The sequence below is a fragment of the Onychomys torridus genome, chromosome 6, assembly GCF_903995425.1.
Source record: "Onychomys torridus chromosome 6, mOncTor1.1, whole genome shotgun sequence".
NCBI lineage: Eukaryota > Metazoa > Chordata > Mammalia > Rodentia > Cricetidae > Onychomys > Onychomys torridus.
This window is the reverse complement of record NC_050448.1, coordinates 116776196-116799594: the sequence shown is the minus strand read 5'-3', so window position 1 is coordinate 116799594 and position 23399 is coordinate 116776196. Positions and strand designations below refer to the sequence as shown.

Here is a 23399-nt window from a genome sequence, read left to right as displayed (position 1 = left end):
TTGTGTCCATCTAGGTAAGCTATGCACCACATCCTGGAACAAGGCCTTGATGATTCTAAAAGACATCTATAGGGAATTAGCATTCTGTATGGCCCCACAATGGTGTTTGGCTCAACCTGTGCACAGATTTGAAGTTCCAGGATTCTTTTCTTTCTTTTTTGCTTGCTCCTTTGGCAATAGATACCTTACTGTCCCTTTTGAATAGCTTAAATAACCAAGAAAGCATTCCAGCAATGGTAGGCCACATTGGCTATGCAGCTATTTGCTTCTCAGATCTGCAGTAAAATAAACATTCATCTGCTTCTTCTTTGATGGCCATCATTCAATATTCTTTACACCTTTTAGTAGGGCTGTGAAAATAAAGGTATTTTATGTGCTCTAAGAAGTGTTAGTCTTCATGCAAGTTGAAATTCTATCTTTAGGCAATTGTAAAAATAAAATGGGCAAGGAATTAAGAATTTCAAATGGAAGCTACAGTGACATTTTGCTCAGTTGTTGTAACTTCTGCAGAACGAAGGGATTTGCCAAGAAAGGGAATTTGTTTTCCTCCCTTAATTGCACATATGTCTGGCTCATTGCTTTTGAGAGCTGAATGTACACAGACCATATTGTGGAGGCGAACTAGTCTTCAGTTCTTTAAACTTCTAAAACTGAAGTTAGACCATGAAGAGATAAAAGCAAATGGACAAAGAACTTAAAGTAATAAAGCCTAATTGAGACATAAAATTAAAAACCAGAAAAAGTCCCAAAGTTGAATGACTATATATGACACCACACACAAGAGAACAAAAACAAGCCTGAATTGTGTTTTAAAAAGCTAAATTTTCAACAATAAAAGGGCTGTAAATAGACAAGCCCATTGATTAATTACTAGTTGGTTACTACTTTTTCTAAGAACTTGACTTCCAGATAAGCAATTAAGTAATTCTCAGCCCTTTTTCTTTCTTTCTTTCTTTCTTTCTTTCTTTCTTTCTTTCTTTCTTTCTTTCTTTCTTTCTTTCTTTCTTTCTTTCTTTCTTTTTCTTTCTTTCTTTCTTTCTTTCTCTTTCTTTCTTTCTTTCTTCCTTCTTTCTTTTCCTTCCTTCTTTCTTTTTCTTCCTTCCTTCCTTCCTTCCTTCCTTCCTTCCTTCCTTCCTTCCTTTCTTTCTTTTTAACCAATGTAAAGTATTCAAGACTGCCCCTGTCTGATCATCATCAGGAAACACAAACCCTCTGTTCTCTAGAGATGTTTTTTCCCATCCACACTGACTGAAGTAAGTACAGACTTCAGGCATATGCAGAGTCTTTGAAATCCCAAAGCAAGAGAGTGATCAAAAATACAAGATAACTTTTCATTTTCAATAAATAAGTGTCTTGAAAATAAAGGCCCCTCTGTCCTGTTATTATGAGTCTCTTCAGGGCTGGCTCATTACGGAAGCACTGATGGTGTTCGATGTAGAAACAGATTATGTTGACTACTTGTTGCAGGTCATCTACAAGGAGCTCATGCTAGTAGGTCTGCTGAAGGTAGACATGGAAGATTTCACTTTCTCAAGACAGAACAAATCATTTACACATTTTCTTCATTTTGCAAAATCATATTTAAATGGCATATTCAGAAAAATATGTATGTCTTGTGTTTTCCCACTTTTCCTCTTTCTACTTCTACCTTAGGATGTGCAACTATTTGCTTTTGTTTGGGCATTGATGAGAGCCAAGCAAGGACCCTAAGAAGTATTCTTGCCCCTATTCTTATACTCTAATAATCTCTTTTCCAGGAATAGTAAGAGTGATCTTTGAAAGCTATATATCAGGGAGGGAAAATTCCCAATTTAAAATCTCTGACGGCTTTCCATACATTTAAAGATGCTCCTGAGTGGCTTGTAATGTCCACAGTCCCTGAACTCTTCTTTCCCTGACACTGAATGTCTTCCTGTCATTGGCTCTCAGAGGAGAGCTTCCTTCTTTTGAAAACATCAGCTCCTGAGGGGATTTGTGCTACTGCCTCTGCTGCCTGGAGCTTTCTGACCCAGTTCTTTTCAAGACTGGCTCCTTCGTGTCGCCCAGATCTTAGTGCAAATTTGTCTCTTCAGAGAGACTTTCCTTGAACCCTCTCAACCCCCAACAACCACCTCATATGACTTTGTATTTTGTTTTCCTCTCTCATGTAACTGACCTTGACTTATTCCTTTTAACTGTGGTTACCTGAAAGTGACTTCTTTCTGCCTTTTCGTTTCCCCTTTTCAGAACAATCATATAAATACTAGGTGCACAGTGAATCTACAATAAATATTTCTTGAATAAATGGATTGATTATGAAACACAGAATATTCATTTTGCATCTATAACCTTTAAGCAGTCACTAGGCATGTTGGGAAATTGAACCTGGAATCTGTAGCTGGTAAGACAATATCGTTTATAGCTTACATTTATTATGTAAATTGATGTCTTGAATGTTAATTTTGTCATTAACTTAAATTTATATAGATACATGGCTTTGTGTTGAGCTCAGTCTATGAATTATTAGAGACAGATTTAGGAGAAAAGTACCATAAAGGTGTAACAGTAGAAAATGTTCAGGAACAATGCAAAGCTTAAAATGACCAGTGTGAAAACACAAGACTTTTGAAAGCTTTTTTCTAATTCTCCAAGTTGTTCTACACAAAAGGGAAAAAAATTTCCACAGGTATAGGCAGTAAAGCAAGTTTCCTTCTCAAGAGAAGACCAAGCTCTTTATTTCTCTGTGTGCCGCTCTTACCTGCAAAGAACTTGATGCCCAGCTTGGTAGACAATGCACCTGGCAGGGAATTCATCTCCACCAATTCTGAGGGTGGGGGCATGGCTCGTGAGCTACTGTTCAATGGCTGGATTAATAAGCAATTACACGGCAAGCAACCTGATGTTGCACATTTGGAAGCTCCTTTAGCTGCCAGTAGATTTTGGTCTTGTCAGTATCTACTTAAAAAAAAATCTGTTTCCTATTTATCATGACTAACCTCAGCAAAATAATCTATTCTTTCACACTTCACCCCATATTTTCCCACTCTCTAATTAGAGATGCAAATGTTGACAAATAAGAAGGCAGATTTTAAGTACAACTGGGTCAATAAGTTGAACACTGTGCCCTGCTCCTCCAATTAAACTCCTATGAGAAATAGCTCAATTATAATTAGGGAAGCAATTATCCCCTTGTTAAAGGTGAAACAAATCACAGGTTTTAGTGAAAATTTTTGTTTTGTTCTTTCTACCATGCCAAAATCCCTGTATCTATTGATGGTTTGATCCAGTGATCCCCGAAAGGAGTAATCTGATGAGATAAAGCATCTCAGGCTTACTGTGTGATAGTAACATTTTCTAGGCATGGACCTAAATGAGCAGAGAGGGATTAATTTCATAGAGAGTTGCTAATATGCCTTGGGAACAGCCCAGCACCCATTCTATAGCATATTAATTTTCTTGCTCCTTTAGGGAGAAAGGAGAGAGACTTGTTATTGAAATGGAGTCAAATGCCATTAGAAAGGGAAAGAGTCATTTCTGGATTGATCCTAGAAAAGGGGCTATGAAATACCATGCACTATTACCCAACAGTATTCCTGGGACTAGTATTCCTTTCTTTCCAACTGTCTATTATGTTATTTTAGTGAGACTATTATGAGTATCCCCGCGATCTTTGGGCTGAAGCATCTCCCAAGTATTCTTTCATTCCTAGTCCTGCTCTGCGCATGTAGACTGAAGGATCCCTCACAAGGGTTTCTCTAAATGGGATATATCTTATTTTTTAAAATTTATTTATTTATTATGTATGCAGTGTTCTGTCTACATGTATCCATGCAGTCCAGAAGAGGGCACCAGATTTCCCTATGTATGGATGGTTGTGAGTCACAATGTGGTTGCTGGGAATTGAACTCATGACCTCTGGAAGAAGAACCAGTGCTCTTACCCTTTGAGCCATCACTCCAGCCTCTATAAATGGGATTATATCTTAATAGGAGAAAGGTGCCAGGAGGTGGTGGCACACACCTTTGATCCCAGCACTCGGGAGGCAGAGGCAGGTGGATCTTTGTGAGTTCAAGGCCAGCCTGGGCTACTGAGTGAGTGCCAGGAAAGGCACAAAGCTCCACAGAGAAACCCTGTCTCGAAAAACCAAATAAACAAACAAACAAATAAACAAACAAATAAATAAATAAAAAATAAAAATAGGAGAAAGGTATCATTCTAGTAATTTCTTCTTCCTAAAGGGTAGCCTCTTCATTGTATCCAACATGCATTTTTTTAAAAAATTAGATATAAACCTTGAAAATCTATTATGACCTCTAATTTGCTGTCATTAGAGACAAAATAAGAACCCAAATTTGTGTTCTTTATCTCCTCACAGTATAGTCAGACAGAAGAGTAAATAGATGAATTTTCACATAGTTCTAAAATCATAGAATATAGGAGCTGCCATTTATCCAGCCACACATTTACTCATACCAGGTGTTAAGTGCTAAATCAGCTCTGAATATGTTTCCAAATAACTGAGTGTCCCTCATCCCTTTATTCTCACTGGCACCTTGGCATCCCTTGACTATGAATTAGCCACTGATGGCATTATGTCCAATAAAACACAAGGTTCTCAGGACTCTGTGCTATGCTTATGAAGCGGTGTAGTCATTAAATATTTTTAAACCATCCCTAGTCAAACAGGAGAATATTGAAAGAAAGAATGTATAAAGGAGATTGGAGGAAGAAATATTAAGGTCTAGAGTTCTGAAACCCTAGTATTTTATTCCTGGGATTGAAACATTTTACTGAACCTACTAGTTCTAAAACGCATTCAAAGTCAAGATCCCCCTGAGGAGGCTAACTATAAATAAGTGTTGGCTGGTCCTTTCTTTACTTGAGACTTACTATTTTTGCCCCTTGAGCTCTGAAGAAAAAAGAAGATCTATGAACAGTAACCTCTGCTTCAATTTCTTCCTTGGGCTAAAATCCATGGGCTGTTGGACTCTTGGAAGCAGGAGGAGCAGAGGATGACAGGAACTAATGACTGTAGTGGAGTGAGAAGAGCAAGACTTCACGACCTTTGCCAATACGTTTGAATGTGAAATGTTCCTCATGGGCTCATGTGCTTAAGAGCTTGGTCCACAGCTAACAGTTCTATTTTGGAATGTTGTACTTTTTGGTGGTGGATGCTTGATGGAGGAAGTGGGTCACTAGGGTGTGGGGCATGGGCATTGGGGTTATACTGGGGTGGATGGGCATTGGATTGAAATACCCACCCTACTTCCTGTACCTTTTTTATGACTGTAGCTGCAATGTGAGCAATTGTCTCCTGCTTCTGTTGAAATGCCTTCCCCATTGTTTTTTACTGTATACCCTCAAACTATGAACTTAAAACAAACCCCTTTCCCTAAAGTTGCTGCTTGTCAGGCACTTGGTCCAATAATAACAAAGTAATATAGCAGGTGATTTGATTAACATGAACGGAAGGCAAAGTTTTGTTTTAAATTTAAAATGTTAACATTTATCTGTAGCACTAACAGTCTCCAAGCAAACCAATGGCCACAGAATATAGGAAGCACCTTGGTGACTCTTCACCGGAAGTTCCTTCTCCATGTATCCCAGAATGCTTAGGGTGAGCAAAGCCCAGTGATCATGATATTGAGTTCCATCTTCTGGGAATTAATAAAAGAATATAATAATATAAATAATGGTTGATAATCCTTCATGGCTTTAGATAGGTTTAAGTAGTTTTCAGCCACTAAGTTATTAAATACCACAAACACAGAGTGCATAAATAATACCATCTTCCTTATTTGACTGAAAAGTCTGGGTACAAAGGATTTAAATATCTTGATTAAGTCAGAGGGTAAAACATGATCATGCTTGGATTTAAACCTGGAGTTTTATAAGGAAATCAGTTGCTGCTCCTTAGAGGAGACTACAGGACACTAAAATGGGAGAAACCCACTGTTATCACGTGATCAATGCTTGACATCATATGCGCAAATGCAGAGTAATCATAACACAGATTCTTTTTTTAAAGATGGCTGGTTTAGTTAGCTAAAAGAAAATTACTACTTCCTGATTATCTGCAAAGAACCTATCTTCCTTCATGAAGCTAGCCACATTCGTGCAATACAAAAATCAACTGACTTGACCATCCCTGTCTTCACTGACCATCCACTGTCTGATTTTCTCTCTTAAGCAGTTGCTTTGGACAGTAGCAAAGCACACAGGTATCTAGGTTGACCTCCTCCTAGCTGATCTAATGATCATAAAACACATGAATTTTACCTGCTGGTTTTATAATAAGATCAACATCTTATTTTATGTCACTTCTGTACTTTCAAAATCCTTAAACAAATAAATGAAAATAAAATACCAAATGCATTTTTATTGAAACTAAAATCATCAAATAATCTTTATCTCCCAAGCTATCTTTTATCCCTTTCTTTTTTTAACATTTTTCTGTTTCTCTTGAGCAAATAGTAGCTGGAAAGTGTCATGTTAAGGCATCCATGGGTTTTCTGATCTTGGTGATTTTAATGGTGTTATAAAGAATCTACACAGGAGTTTATTAGCCTGCTTTTAAGCATGTATGTTTTATTTCTCTTTTTAATGGAAAAAATAGAAAGAAAAAGTAATATGTATTAAATATAGTTCTTTGAATGTCAAATGGGAATATGATTTTTGAGCCTGCCAAATGTTAATTAGGCTCTTCCCCATTGATGCTACACATAAAATTCATAGCCAATTAGTTTGAAGTCATGAATCTTTACTCCTTGACAAAGTGAACTACTTTGTTGAGTTGGAAAAAAAAAAGAGTAGCAGGATTTCTCTGTAAGACTTTTCAAGAACTAGCTCCTGAGGACATTTTCAGTTGCCTTGAGTAGAAGCAAGGCTATGGATGCCCATGCTGCTCACTGGGTGGTTAGAGCAGAAGCCAGATTACAAGACGTCCATGCTGCTCTTAGGATGTTTAGAACTTCACAGTGGGTTTTGGAAGAAGTTTGCCTTAGAACTACAAGTAAGGAGACAGATGCTCCACTGCACAACTAAAATGAAATGTTGGACAGAGAAGAGTGTCCCTCATTTCAGCCATACTAAATCATAGCCTGTGTTTTGGGGATGCAAGATGTTGATATGGTATTGTGTGATAGTGAGCAATAACCATGTAATTTCTGATATGGTGCAGAAGAGTCCTCAGATGCCAATTACAAGGGAAAATCGTTATCATTTTGTTCTGAGTAAAAAGGGAAATACATGGTTTCACAACTGAGGAACAGAGATATAAATGTTATGGTAGAAAATGGAATTATTTTGTGTATATTTTCAAATAATTTGTTGCCAGTATCAACTCAGAAGAACCAGCTGCTCTCAGTTTTGCTGTTGTGGGTCTGACTACCTCAGCTGATTTCTACTTAGTACCAGCATTTGAGACTGAAAAGCTATGAGTAATCCAACAGTAAATGAACTATTTATAATTAATCACCAAAAATTTTAATATTATTATTATTTTGATGTCTTGGAGAGCCAGATTTTCAAGAGTTTATAGTAGGAAAAATGAGCTGATCCATGTCCACTAGATCCATATTTAGTTCTGAATGACAACTGGCAAATGTCTCTTTCCATATATGCAATACAGAGTAAATCTTTTAAATGACTTCATGAAGCTTAGAGGCTAGCAAAGACGCTTAACAAATAAACAGCCTTGTTACTTGTCCAATGAAAGTGTGTTTTAATTTGTAGAGCCCTGTAGATAATCATGTTGGACACTATAAGGTAGTCTTCTGTTAACATGTAAAAGGAACATTACTTTAGAAATTGGAGTCATTTGTTAACAAATAAAAGACATAGTATTAGTTTCCTTCAATAGGATGTTGCAATATTATGGTGAGTATCCCCAGGAGAGAATGCATTCTCCTCTGGGTCATGCAAGGCAATTTCTCAAATACAGCCCCTTTCAAAGAGCAACACATTGCTGCTAATGAAAAGTCATGCCAAAAATAAGATCCATAATACTTCATTAGCCATCCAAAGGCTTCATTTAAGCAGAACCAAAACAATGCATAAAATGATAGAAATATTGCTGGATGAAAGTGAATATGCTTTTTGATCTCTATGATGACATAATAGACTTAGAAACACCCATGTGCAGTAAAGGCTCACAAGACAGACACATCTTTCTTATACTAACTTTTTGTCTTTATATCATCTGGAACAGTAATACAACTGATGGCACATTTAGTCATAGCATCTCTTTCGTTAGGTGCCAGATAAAGTAAAACACTGTTTCTGATTGTTTTGAAAGAGAATGATAAAATTAAACCATGCTGCTGGTGGCTTTGTCCAGTGGGGCATTCTAATTGACTCCCAAGTCATTAATCAGTTCCTAATCAATCTGTTTTGCCAGCAGCAGGCAGTTAGGACTCCATTACCAACCATTCATCATGCCATGCCCTAATTCACTGCACCATTAGCCATGGATTAGGCCTCTGTTAGAATAACTAAGTGCCAAATGCTAAATGCAATGCAATTTTGTTACCTCAGCTACTGGGATCCCTTCAGGTGGCCGACACTGGAGTAAGACTTCCTGTTCCAGGGACACTTCCTTTCCCAAGGGTTCCTGCTCAAATGTCTTCCGTAGATCTAGAAGGTTCAGGTGATAAAGTACATGTCAAAACTAGATAACATAAGTCTTCTTACAGAAAGTACCAAAACTTCCCCAGTTTAGTATTTGACATCTTAATAGTTTATTCATCTGCTGATATTATACCATAATCTGAGAAGTATTATACTATGTGCAAGAAATTATGAAAGTTAAAGGCTCTTAACTGTACTTACTTTAAGCATCAATAAAAACCTATTACAGTTAATTTAATAATTACTGAAATCCATTAATTGCAATCTATTATTTCTTGAATCTTAAGGATAGAGTTCCTTATGTACATAAATACTTTCTCTTACAATTGATATTATTAAGGTTGTAGTAACTCCAGGATATTTTTATTCATGAATCAAAAGTGAGCTTCTGTTCAGGTTGGAAAATAGGACTCTTTGAGCATCCATAAATAAGATATATAACTTCTGGAAGTGTCTTAAAAACACAGGGGAAAAAAACACAAGGGAAAACAGAGAATAGCTACTGAGAATAGTCTAGAATTTAATTTCTAATAATGTAGCCATTTTCAATGAGAAGATTAAGTATTCATTTCTTCTCAAACATGCCAAGTACCTAATTATGTGGTTGTATGGCCAGAGCTATTATAGTAAGATGCAGCAGCTTGTAGAAAATACACAGAGATGAAAATGTCTGAAACCAGCCTCTCATCTTACAAACATCACAGGTATACTGTAGGAGATAGCTTTAACTAAGACATCCTTGAATGCAATATAATTATTTAGTTTTAAAGATTTGGCTTTAAACATTAAATACATTTTATCTACTTTTTTCCAGTAAAATATATTCAGGACATTTCTTAAGAACCTCTAGAATTTTACTTTGTATGTACAGCTCAATACTGTCAATACATCAGTATCTTAAGTTTAACCAGTGAGTTTCAATAAAGAATTAATGCTCTGTTTTTTCATCTATGTCCTTGACAAATATATATGAATCTGAAAGTACCATTTTTGCCTACTGAACCACAAGGTGGAAACTCATACTCTAGACATGTACCCTGGTAAGTTACTTCTAGAAAGCGCCATCTAGAAAAAGTCACCAAGGGAAAAAGAATCACTTACATATTTGCTATATTGTTGGATTTCTTGACAGAAAAAGCTCTTCCAAGATTTGTGGTTGTAAGAAAACTATGGATTGATGTGAACTGAGATAATACAAGAGCCTCTCCAAAGGATGAGAGAAGTACTATCAGAGGGGCATTTGTGATAGGATTATCAAGAAACTGGGTGCTTTGTTAAGGTGAATATTTAGAATCCATATGTTTATCATTAACTGAATGATATCTGAACTATATTCCTATTTCACAAATGAGGAATATTCTCATTAATTTATCCATAATATCACAGTAAAACAATTGGTACTATATTGGAATTGCTAGCCTTTGATTTTATATATCTTGCCATCCCACACACTCTTCCTAATCCTTTCTCATCCAGTTATGTTCTCACAGGAATATAAAAATATTCTTTTTGTTACAATAACTGCTGTTTGTTTTTGATCTGCACCGAGGTGAAGTTTTTGGTAAATGTGTTAGATAAAACACTATCAATATGGTGTGTCTTATTTGCATAAAATGATTCTGAGGACATTCCATCTATCCTGAACTAAAGCAGAGGCAAAAATGACTGGAATTTGTCATTAAATTAATAACATACTGACTTGATTTCACTTAAATTTATCAGAATGTGTAAATGGGCTAACTAAGAAAAAAACACATATATTCAAACAGTTAAAGAAATTTCACTTTATATTTAAAATTACATGCTTATGGTAGAGATTTGATGAGATGTTTAAGGTGAAGATCTGTCAGATACAGAAACAAGATTTAAAAGATAAGCTGAGGTTTGCTAATGAGAATACTTTTTGCCCAGTAAGAAATGGCCAATGCTCCAAGGCCAAAGGCTTGAGTCACCTGCCATATTACTCTTAGGGTGACAGATGGATTGCAGCAGTAGTGAGGAGTCAGAGTTAGGGACCAGATTGTGCAGACTGGTGGGGATAAGAGGGCCATAGACTCAGTAGATAATTGACAACAGTGGAGGAGAGAGATTCTTCAATGTATGTAGATTATAGCTTCAGAAGATTTGGGTATTTGGGGAGTGAGACTGTTGCTATATTTGATGCCACTGCAATATATCAAAATCCAAAGTATTGAGTTGGGCAGCAAAGTGGGGAAGAAGACAGCCCTCCCTTGTTACATCCTGAATTCAGTGTCTTTATAGGATGCTCAAATGGAACTGTCTAGTATGTTTAGGCCATAGTTTAGAATACACAGCACTATTGAATTTGGGGACTTGGTCATTTCTTTGTGAAGCTGTTCTTTACATAGCAGTATGCTTATTGTCATCACTTATCTCCACTCACTATATTCTAGATCTACCTTTCTCTGATATAACAAAATAAATAGACATAGAAAATGTCAAATGTTTAATGGGGTGACCATCTCCTGCCCTGAGAAAGACTGAGTGGGTTTGGTTGTCTCAGCAGTGGTTGAAGTACTAGAAATCAACACTTCTGACAGGGAACAGAACACAGCATCAAGAAAAGAGGACAGAAATTACAGCAGAAGGAGCCTCCCCTGCCCCCAAAGAAAAGACAGAGAGTGAATGGAGATGTGGGAGGAAACCCAAAGGGGAAAGTGGCAGAGAGACCACAAGGAATTAAAATTTAAGGAGTGGGGAGGTCAACAACAGGATGTGACAGAGCTGTAAAGAGAAGTCATTAGTTTGGGAAGTCTTAGGGACCTGGAGAAATGAACATTATGAGCATCTACTATATTTTCTATGATTAAGGAACAGTGGGTTTTGAGTGCAGCATGCTGTAATTTTTCTTAGGGTATAGTACAACTTTTGACAAATTACTTAAATTTCTGTCACTGAGTGCACATGACTGTGATAATTGTTTCTTGATTGAGAAAAGTTTGGCCTAGAAAACCTAGTACATAGGTACTTAAGAGAAAAATGCATCCAAACCATTCTATACATAATTACTTTGTCACAATGGTTGTGCTTTAGAGTCCTCATAAATTTTATCTAATTTCTAAAATAAGATTATGTTTAATCCTGTAGAGCAGTTTTGTTTTATTTGGAAAACATTTTTAAGTTTTGATATCAAACCTCTCTTTTGGATTGTATAAGGAACATAGGATAGACTATATTGTGGCTGTGTGAGGGAGGGTGAGTGACATCCTTTACCATTCTGAGAGATGTGATAGAAGGTAGAGAAGATGCCTTGCGGGCAGAGTGAACACAAGGGTGATAGAAAAATGTGTGCTTGTCAGCCAAGAATTAGATGTAAAACATATGGTTCAGAATAATATGGGCTTCATGTCAGGGGAGAAAAAGATGAATCCTGCCTTAGGACAGTCTTCAGGATTATACATAACAATATAACAATTAACAGGTTATTTCTGTAAGGTCAACTTGATTTTGTTACTGATTTTACATATACATAATCAAAAATCACATAAATATTTACTTATATGATTTATTTATTGATTCTACCAATTAAAAGAAAATTCAGTGTTGTTGTAAGCATGGATTCAGAGACAGGTTGACTCCTGAACATAAATATTGGCTTACTAAATCAATTAACTGAAATCCAATTAATATATGTTAATCAGACCTGCAATGACAGGAATTTCAACTGACTGTTTATGCTCAATCAGGGAATATTTTTTGAACATACATGTGTGCAAAGACTCATTTGTCATTGTAGTATTTTGTGGCTGTCAATGAAGCTTTTTCACAATCGCGTGGATACAAATTATTCATAGTATGGAAAACACCAATGCTCACATCTCTGCAAGCATTACTGAGACTCTTTGATAATGCAATCAGTGGATGGTTAGCTGAGAAATAGAAGACTTTGGGGCCTTTGTTTTCCTCATTAATGAAATGAAAACAAAAGTCTGTTATTTGTAGGATTCTTTCCCCATTAGGACTTATGGATGAATATTTTAAATATGTGTTTAAGAGGGCCAGGAATATTATTTTCATGAAAATGAGATGCCATTTGGTGACAATTCACAGTGCCCAGAGAAATCAACAGAATGAGTTTGTAAACTGTAAAAGTAGGTGCATCTTAGACAAATTTACTATTCTTTCATTGAGCTTTTTGACATTTGAGTCTATATGGATAAGAAACGATGGAGAAAGGTAGCTCCCAGAAGGTTCAGTGTCAAAAATATCAGAAGCTACACTGTCTCACCAATATGTCTGGCTATACATGAACAAAATAAGGACAATAAAAATAGATATGCCAAAGGGGATAAGGGAAAGACCAGGAAACTCAGCACTACACAGAGAAAACTATAGACTATTAAAGGATGCTGAAAATAGGAAAAATAGTCTTCCTCAGGGAAGAGCACATAAATTGGTTGTTCAATACAGACTGAGCAGGTTGTATTTAGGAATGTATATGTATACACATGCATGCCCATGTGCACCATCAATTAATGAAAACAGAGGACAACATTTTGAAAAAGAAAGGAAAGGTAAATGGGAGTGTATGGAGGAGGAAAGGGAAGGAAGAAATGATGTAATAATATTATAGTCATAAAAATAAAAGAATAATTATCAGTCTTCTATAAAATTTAAAGAGTAATATGTAACATAAAAGCAGATGAAAATTGAATTTCTGGTTATTGTAAGTGTACCCTGAATTACTTTAACAAAACTAGAGAGTAATAGATGAGAAATTTATACTCAAAACAACATACAAGGAAGTATATCATGCCAATGCATTTAGTTAATAAGAGAGAACAACATATCTCATCCCCAAGGATGGTCCTCAGGCACTGTTGCCTGACAGTGTGGAAAGGATGAATGTAGACTCTGATGTGAAAGTTGAGGCTAGGCAGGTCTCAGCTATGAGTATGATGGGCTGCACTAGCATCCATGCACTTGAAAGACCTGCTGATGTCTGAAGGAAGTAAGGAGTTGTCAGCAAAAAGATCTCCCAATCATATTTAAGCAGGTGACTAACACTGTTGTCTTTGCAAAGGATGCTTTTTAATTCCAAGCTTCAAAGAACAGTCTGCATTTGTTAAAAATGTCCAGTCTTTTGGGATTTAGTAGAGAAAAGTAATTTTAGAAAAGAAAGTTTTGGTGTTATGATAGACTGGTGCTGTGAACTGACAAATTCTCTGATGCTTCATTCTTCAGTAGACTTCTGGTTGTAATTCAGATTTCTAATTTATGTAGAATAAGACGCAAAGAAAATCTTACATTATTGATATTGGTTAGGTTTTGTTTTCATTTACACCCCATAGGGCTGTGTGAAAATTAAAATATATATTGAATGCTAACAGTATTTGGAAGATTTTAAAACACAAAAAATATATAATATGTATATGTATAATCATAACCATTACATACAGAAAATTCTAGAATATGACTCATATGCATTTTTAAAATGTCATTTTTATAGAGTTTTACCACATGTTAATGAGCTATAAACTCTAGTATATAATATTCTGTATTTTTCTTGTGGAATTCCTTGTTTATTATTGGCTTTTAAATTTCATTACAGTTTTAAATCATGAAAAAAATCTCACGTACTTTATTTTTTCCATGAAACCTTAGCTGGAAATCCAGTTTGTTTTGGAACAAGACTTACTCCCTTCTCCATTTTTAAGTCCCTAATATGCTGATTTTAGAGAGCGTGTTGAATGTCTTACTTATCTACTGTAGCAAAAAGAGGGAGCTCAGCAGCAGCTGAAATCAGAGTTCCATGGGCTAGGGATGTTGTTAATGAACATTCAGCACTACATAGCCAAAATGTAGAAGTTTTGAGTGGTACTTGAAGGTGGTCCACTTAAAGCTATTCACTTGGGTGTCTTGTTAGATGTTACATAAAAATGTACACTTTGAATGACACTAAAACCCTGTCATGGCCCTTTGGAAGGTGAAAAATTCTCATTAGCAGATTAAAAGCCAGCACCAAAGAAGTGAAATTGAATAAAAAGAAAATATCGATATGCATCATGAATCATGTTATGTGTTATCAATGTGTGTATACACACACACACACACACACACACACACACACACACACACATACACACACATGTATTTGCATGTGAATACATGACAAGGAGGTGAGTATATGCACAGTGGATCATGAAATAGAAAGGTTTTGGGTTTCTTCTGTAGGTCATTGTAGAGTGGGTCTGGAAGCCATTGGGAGGAAGAATAACGTAATTGCTAAGAGCAGGGTTGATGTAAACACATGTGGTTTCAGGTCTTCACTCCACCGCTTGACTACACAAGCCTTACCTAAGTTGTTTTTTTTTTTTTTTTTTTTTAGCTAGAGCAAGTGAATATTCTAGGAAGGAGCTATTTCAGATCTATTAAAGCTGTAGGGGCACCTACAAAATCCTTAGTGTCACATTAGCATACAGCAATTGCCCATGCAAACATTAACCCCACAATTCATCTTTTCCCATGGTATTAGACATTTTTTTTCATGGCATGTCAACAATTAGCACTGTCACTATTACTCAAATGTAATTGATGCAAGACAAGGCTGTTACAACTATGGACTCACTAATGATTGATGGGAACTTCACAAGGTGAAATTGAAGGATTTCCAACTATGGCTGACAAAAACAGACATCTATTTATATCGGCCCCTGGGAATCTGGTTCTCACAGGTTATAGGCACAAACTAATATCTGAGAACCATGAATTGATGATCAACTGGTTAGTCTACCATGATATTTGTACCCCAATGCCAAATATCATAGGCATCATGGGAAGCTGTGGCTAATAAGGGAGACATGGTCTTGAATAGGGGTTTTAGCCAGTTGGTTTAAAAATGAGTCCTTGCTGTCAATTCCACAGTATCAGTACAGCTTCCTCTATTGGCTGATGACTGCCCTTGTCTAACACAGGACTTTAATCTTCCATGTCTATAAGGACCATGCATGTAGCACAAAGAGCAGAAATCTAGGCAGCAATTCTTTCCCTTGAAAGTTGTTTCCCACTCACATGGGCTACTTGTTTCTTCTTCTAAATTTTAACAGATTTGAGTTGAAAACAAAAACAAAAACAAAAACACTTCTTTTGTCTTGCTGCTCAGCTCTGCTAAATGCAACCTAAAGGAATGCAGTCTCTGGGAAGCACATCCTAAATTTAATTGCTGATACAAATCAGAAATATGGATCCTTGTAAGAGTTTTTGTTTACTAACTATGTGGTCAAATACCTAAATTTTTATCAAAATGTTAGTGGGACAGTATTTTGAGGGCTAAATCCAATAGTTGATAAACCCTATGTAGCCTCTATAAGTCTCTACAGACCTCTACTGCTGCTACTTTTAGATCATTGGTGTAACAAATTCAATGTTACAAATGCTGAAAATGAATATTTCTTGTGCTCTCCCTCCTGCCTTGTAGAATGTCCTCCCATAGAGATTTCCCCTATACTTATCCTGCTTATGAGTTTTTGATACAGAAAATAAAAACTGGCCAAGATATTTTGGGAGGTAGACTTATTTTGTAAAGACTCAATAATTAATATTTTAATTAGAATTTTATAATTTTTAATTTATGTTCTCTTACCTAATTTCAGGAAGAATGTTAGGCAATAAATGTATGAACTTCAGAGACTGGTGACATTTTAAATAGATATAGACTATTAACACCAGAGTCAGGAAAATGAGTTTTAGATGGCTGAAAAGACAAGTTGTCATTACTATAATTCTTGATGACCACATACAATATAAATGTCCCCACATTCTTTGCTGAATGAAAGTCATTCATTGTTCTAATGGCTATGTATGGAAGTCTAAAGCTCTTTCAGGCACATTAGGAAACTGTCATGATCAATTAGTATCTATACTTGTTCTTAGAGTAGGAATGACAAATATTTGGTACCATTGCCTTCCCTTACAGCTCAAATTTCCATAATTAATCAATTATTCTTTTCTATGTAATCAGGAGATATACTCAGTAGCCTTCTCAACACAGGATGCCCACAGGCTAGTCCCAAGCAGTAGTTTCAGTAAGGAGGTGATGTTTCTGTATCTCTACTGTGAAGTTTACTGCATAAAGCTTCCTGTCATGAGGGGAGAAGTACACCATTATGACCATTTTCTAAGAGATATAATATCAACAACATGTAGGATACCATTTAGTCTTTCTAGAACTGGCTACTGAGCCTAGAACCAAGTAAGTAAATACTCTATCACTAGGCTACATCTTCAATTCTTTTAAATTTCCTTATATTTTGAGAAAGGGTCTCATTAACTTATCCAGGCTCTTCCTGAATATCTTCTATCGTCCAGCCTTGGTAATCCTTCTGCTTCAGCCTTCTATCACCTGGGATCATAGATCTGCATCTCCAGACCCAGCTCCATGTTTATCTAACATCTGAAAGTCTTTCAAGGTCAAGTATACCTTTACACATGACATATATTACATAATAACCCTTCAAAAAATATGGACTTTAATGAAATGCCCCAAATAATCTGGAAGTTTCCTTTTAGTGAAGTACTTGGGGGACAATTTACCTTTTGGTATAAAACTTCCAAATCTCACAGTCCAGTTCACTGACTTTATGTATTGTGTATCTGAGATCTTGAGAGGCTAATTCACTTGTTCGAGCTCATATTTACTTGAGTGGGCTACTCCACACGTGGATTTGGGGATGGGAGGTGATGCTGGTTGCAGCTCCTCCCTGTTGACACAAGCACATCATGCAGCTCTAGAGGGAAGAAATTTGAAATACGTTTCATTGGGTCATCATGAAGGAGCTGGCAGGGTAACAATTCTTGTACACATTTTTAAGGGGTGGTTACAATTTTGTCACAGATGCTGGTGGATGTCAGCATTCCTTGACTTGTGGCTACAACTCCCTCTACTTTAATGGTTACATTGGATTCTGAATTTTCACCTATGTCCAATCTCCCTCTCACTTACTCCTTCTACTGGATAACCTCTGACCCTGGAGTTCTTCATCAAATCTACAAAGATCAATTCTCTAACATTTACAACTTCAAGAGATTAGGGTTGAATGTCTTTTTGGGTAGATGAGAGACTGGAGGGTCACATTTAAGCTTACTGTAGTGGTTATTAGCATAGATTGTGGGCTCACATGACCTAGCTTTGATTGTGATCTGCACTGGGTGCGGTTTCTATACTTTCCATGAATAAAATGATGATAACTGTAATAGTTACTGCATACTTGCTATGAAGATTAAATAAGGCACTAATAATAAGCTATTAAGACAGTTCAGCTTCATTAAAATTCCTTCTTGAATGCCATCTCTTAGATACCCATCTGTCCTGCCCCCTCAAGTCAGTATAGCTGTGCAGTGTTCAGAGTGATGGCCATGCCATTAACTCATTTAACTTTCACCAAGAAGTCAAACTTCCATCATTAGCTTCCCTTTCACACTGAGCTTGTTTCAAGTAAATGGCTCTTGCTTTATGTAAACCCTGTACTTCCAAGACATTCATGTTGCAGTGATGGTCTGCTGGCCATCTTCAATACTTTTGACAGATGTCTGGCCCCACATTAAGCAAACATAGTAGCTCTAGTGTGCTTCACGTTTTTTTTTTTTTTTTTTTTTTTTTTAAATTACTTCTCAACTAACTCATTTTATAAGCACAATGGACAGAGGTACTGAGTACACTTTGGGTTAAAAAAATATTTTACTGTATTTTCAAAGTGCTCCTTTATCAAATAAAATAATTCCACAGTCACATAAGACATTAATACTTGTGTTCTTAAAGGGAAAAAATGTACCTGTCCTCCAATGATGATGGAAGGGGCTAATTATGTTGTCATTGTAGAATAGAATTTACGCTTAAACCACAAAATTTGGCTGTTAACAGGAAATAACTGCCGAGAACCAAGCAACAGAGCATATTTGGGGAGAGTTAGATTCATCTTCAGAGCTTTGGGCACTTATTAAAAGTGAAAAGTGCCTAGCTTAATATCTTAGGGCTTGAAAAGTTCACCATGGCTTTCTCTCCCAGAAACAGATTATCATATCTGGCTGTTTAAAAAAAATCATTAAAATACTATATTAAGCAACTCTTATTGGTTATAATTTAAAATGTAGGAATATAATATAAAAAGGACGAGTTTTATTTTTCACTTGCCTTCTTTCCTAAATATTGTAAATGATGAGCAAAGAGCCACCCAGCAACCAAATCAACTGCTCACATTAGCTATCATGGACAGTAAAGTCAAGAATTGCTCATGTGTCTGTAGCTGTATAAACTGAGGCAGACCTTAGGGAGATTGAAGACTTTGCTTAAGTTTGCGATCCAATAGCAGGTAAAAGGGACACTCAGACAACTCTCCTAAGAATAACAAACACCTCCAGTTTGTTATTGATAAAAGACGATGACAATAAGCTTGCATAGTACAATTCCTGTGTTATAGTTGTGGCTAGAACACAGTTAGGCACAGTGTAAGAATGTAATGATGGTTACCAACACTGTATTTTAAGAATTAGAGAAGGTAATAGATTTTTGAATCTTTTCTTTGTAACCTCATTTTGCTATTTAAGAGCTAAAGTTTTTGGCCCTTCTTAAGAATTGACCATGAAAACTTCTACAACATTGCAATTCATACCTGGGGATAGAGGTCAAGCCAGCATCTTTAAACATATCAGCAGGAGGGCATGCTGACAATGTCTTTAATGTACCAAGGCCTGCTCTCCTTCATTGCACCGAGATCATTTAAACTGATGAATCTCAAGTGAACACAGTCCCTGAAGTAAAGATGTGCTATCCCAGCCATTCTTTCTTTTTTCTTGACTTTAGGGCATTTATAGGACAAATACATTTGTATTCAGATAGTCTTGCCAAAGGGGTTTTTAGAAAAAAAATATTTTAGAGTTATGAGTCCAAATGACATCCATTGCAAAGAAGAGGAAGAGAGCAACAGCCATGCAAAGAACACTTTAATATTCATACTGCATCTTTAGTTTCCCTCCAAAAAATGATTAGATGTCATCTCAATATTTTTTCAGGTATGTCTTAGGGATAAATAATAAGAAACATGCCAACTTTATGGATGGGAACCTGACATTCCAAAACGTTAAGGCTTTCTTTACTGGGTACAAACAGAATGCAATGCTTGCAGATAATGCCTTGGCAATTAAGCATTTAAGCCATAAACTTCCTTTTTCACATAGCATAAAATACACTTTAATGTCAAATTTCAGTCTTGTGCGTTACACGCCCTACCTATAAGATAGAAGTGGATGACTTTCCCCTGGAATTTAACTGTATGAGATAGCTCTCTATCAGTTACTTGTCTACTTCCTAAAATAAATGTGGGTTATAAATGCCCATGAATTTGTGAGGTATCATGAAACTTGAGAGCTTTTACCCATAGACAAAAGCACACATATTTGGGAAAATATATTCAGCCATGAGCTCTAGCTTTTAATCTTATCATATAAACCACAGTAAACTGTTTACTGCTACATAACTATTGAGTTCTAAATAAAACAAGAGTAAAATTGATAAAAATCCCTCCCTTATATAACAATGCCTAAACTGTGTAGTTAATCTCTTTAAAGTCAAAATATGGGTCCTGCTATTTATAACAAGACACTAGGAGCTTAATGATTGCCTAAAGGACTAGACCAAAACTCAGAAATGCACATTAGTGAATAAGCTATTTATTTTGGTATTGACAAATCTGCTATGTTCTGCCAAGACATTCTGTAATAAGGTATTAAGTTCATGGTATGGCCCATGTTATTTAGAATGCCTAGCTAAAGAAATACATTATTTGGGTAAATTGTTTAATGATTTTTTATGCTAAGTAGTATAAGTAAATAGGAAATTAGAGAGTAGCATGAAAGGCCCTAAGACATGATTTTCATGAACATACAAACCAACATGAGAACTCCTGAGATTACATGTACCTTTAACTGCAGATTCTGAACACAGAACCGCTAATGCCTTCACTCCTGTTCTTTATTTAAAAAGTGTGGATAATAATCTCACTCATCACAGAGTCCTTGCAAAGACTGAACAGCTTATACATACACAGTGCTTCAGGAATACTTCCATTAATGTTATTATGGTCATTCTATAGATTATTTGCACTGACTAGCCATGTGGGACTTTGGAGCATATGCTCTGAGGGCAATCTTAATCAAGAGGAACTATAAGTATTCACAGAACAGACCTCAAAGATTGGTATGAAAAGTAGTCTCCACTGATACGTGTTTCTATGCATTGTATGGTTGAAATGCTCTGTTACATATGAGACTAAATGAGATACATTATTAAAGTGATTTTCATTTGATTATATGTTTACTTTTGAAAACATAGACACTAGCAGAGTTTAGGTGACAGATGGAGTTGCCATCACCTTTCTGTTAGATACAGATATCCTAGAAGACAGTGTGCTAAACACTATGGACTCACAAATGTGAGCAAGGTTGATGAAAACTTCCAGGTGGCTCAAAATGCACTTCTGACCATGTGGAAAGGCCCAGTGAGCTGTAAAGAGGGTGGAAAGGTCACCTTGGATTTCTTTAATTCATTCTAAGAACGGCCTGATGCCTATCTGTTGTTAGTAGCCTCTGTGAGACTATTGTGACTTACAGGTTAGGACATGTGATTCAAGAGGAATTCCAATGAACTGTCCTGACATTTCTAGGAAGATGGATTCTCCATGTGCACACATCCCACTGTCACAAGATTTGTAGGAGAGTAGTTACCATGTGGCTCACTCTTACATCCTCAGGCATGGGGAAAAATTATGGCCCCATGTTGTGTGAATCAGGGGACAACTTCAGCCTTCTGGATTGACAGCTAAAACAGACATGGATGGGTGAAGGAAGGAGAGATTATTCACTTTCAAAATTTGCTTAGTATGTTTAAGGTTTAAAAGAAATGTGTAAAGCCATTGGAAAAGGTACCATGAGTACTTGCTTTCATTTGCTGAGCACTGATTTGCATCCTGGAACTCTGCCACATGCTTGGAACTTATTTCCTTTAATCTCAAAGTAGTCCTATCATTTTCATGTCATGGTTCATGAAATTAAGTCTCAGAGAGATTAGGAAATCTGACCAATGCCTCACTTGTCTGTGCTAGAATGAGAAATTGAACGTAATACAGCCTGGTCTGGAGGCAAATGCTCTCAACTGTTACATTTATGGTTGCTCTTTTCACATCGTTCCCTTCTTCCCAAATGACAATAATCAAAGAACAACCACCATCACTACCACTACTGGAGTATCTATAACAGCAAGACTATTGATCCCAAACCTTCCCTTGACAGCATTGATCAACAGTTTGCTTGGATTCTCCTTTCCTCCTTTACATCTTGGGTTTCTCAAATTGGCTTTGAAATCAAAACACTTGGGAAAGAATCACCTTCTCCTTAGGATGGTTGCTGGCGCATACCCTTGGGTGCTCTCTGAGGACATTTCCCTCTGCAGGGAACGTTACTGCTCACCCAAGAAAACTGACATCTCTAGTAGAAATGAAGAAGTTTGATGAGGGAAGGTATGTTCACAACTAATTTCTTGCTAAGTATTTACTTTTAAATTTCTAATTTTCCCTTTATTCAGATTGTGTCACTAACTAATTTTTCTATTTGATAGAGTTTAGATATGTGGATTATTGGTCATAAACATTAATAGTTCATTCATTCCTCTTCACATATTTCTGAAAATGGAACTTTTAAATGAAAGAATGATGGAGTAGTATAAATACAATCAGGGTAGAGTTTACACTGATTTAACCTTTGCCTTACTGTTATGTTCAACTGTGACAAATATAAACTGGAATTGCTGTTTATGGGATGAACATCCACCCAGTATCATTATTCAAAGCACATTTGAATTTAAAGCTCATTTGGTGTGGGGAAGACTAAAAAATCCACAAACATCATGCTACATGAGCAAGGTCGAGTTAGCAGGGAGCACCCTTGACAGAGGAAAGTCAAGTCCGTTCTCTGAGTTTCATCATGATCTGTATCTCCGTCAATCAATAGTCATGAGGGAGATGGCATGCCTTGACCACATGCACGTGAGTTCAATTAAATATGAAATTATAGGCAAATCACTTGAGAATTTTCACCAAGGAGGAAGGTGTCAGGGAGGACTTTGACTTCTGATTGTTTAAAAATGCCAAACTGTTTAGAAGCAAGGAGTTAAAGAGTGACATTTAGAAAACATAGCAAATAAAGACAGGTTTTACATACACATATCTGATTTTGATGCAGGAAATAAAAATAAGCATATACACACATTTATATAAAATTGGAAGCAATCTTTTCTAATAATCTATGTACCTACAAAGCTTATAAGAATCTGTTGTGTGGCACTCTGCAGCCTTTACAAAACAGCTATGGATTAATTTGGTATGGAGCAAAGGCTGCGATTTCAAGTATTTACTGTGCTTGATTCTCGTGAGTATGTAGAAGAGTGTGATGAAGGCTCATTTCCAGCACACTTCTGTCTTCCTCATAATTCACAGCTAACTTTGAATTGATTTAAATGTTCTATGAAGGGTGTGGGGGCTGCTCCATTGGGGTTTCTTCTGAGCCTGATCCCACACATAGGCAGTACTGGTGGTGAAACCCTCCCTTTTTTGGAGCTGCTCTAGGTGAAGAAGCTGTTTCAGCCTGGGCCATAAGCTCGTGGGAGTAGGACGTGAAGAGGGAATCCATACCCTTGACTCGTCAATGTGGAGGGACAGAAGTCCCTTTTTCCTTTGTCCCAAGAGCCATCCCAGCTCCAGGCCTTCCTGTGGTACAGCCAATGG

General features: G+C 36.5%; 1 protein-coding gene across 2 annotated transcripts in view; it reads right to left on the bottom strand.

Annotated features, from left to right (window-relative positions):
• Unc5c (unc-5 netrin receptor C) overlaps positions 1–23399 on the bottom strand; it is a 361607-nt gene that overhangs the window by 93407 nt on the left and 244801 nt on the right. For both annotated transcript variants that reach the window (XM_036189838.1, XM_036189839.1), the window contains exon 4: positions 8510–8613. In XM_036189838.1, coding sequence (XP_036045731.1) covers positions 8510–8613 — 104 coding nt within the window. The remainder of the gene's footprint in view (positions 1–8509; positions 8614–23399) is intronic.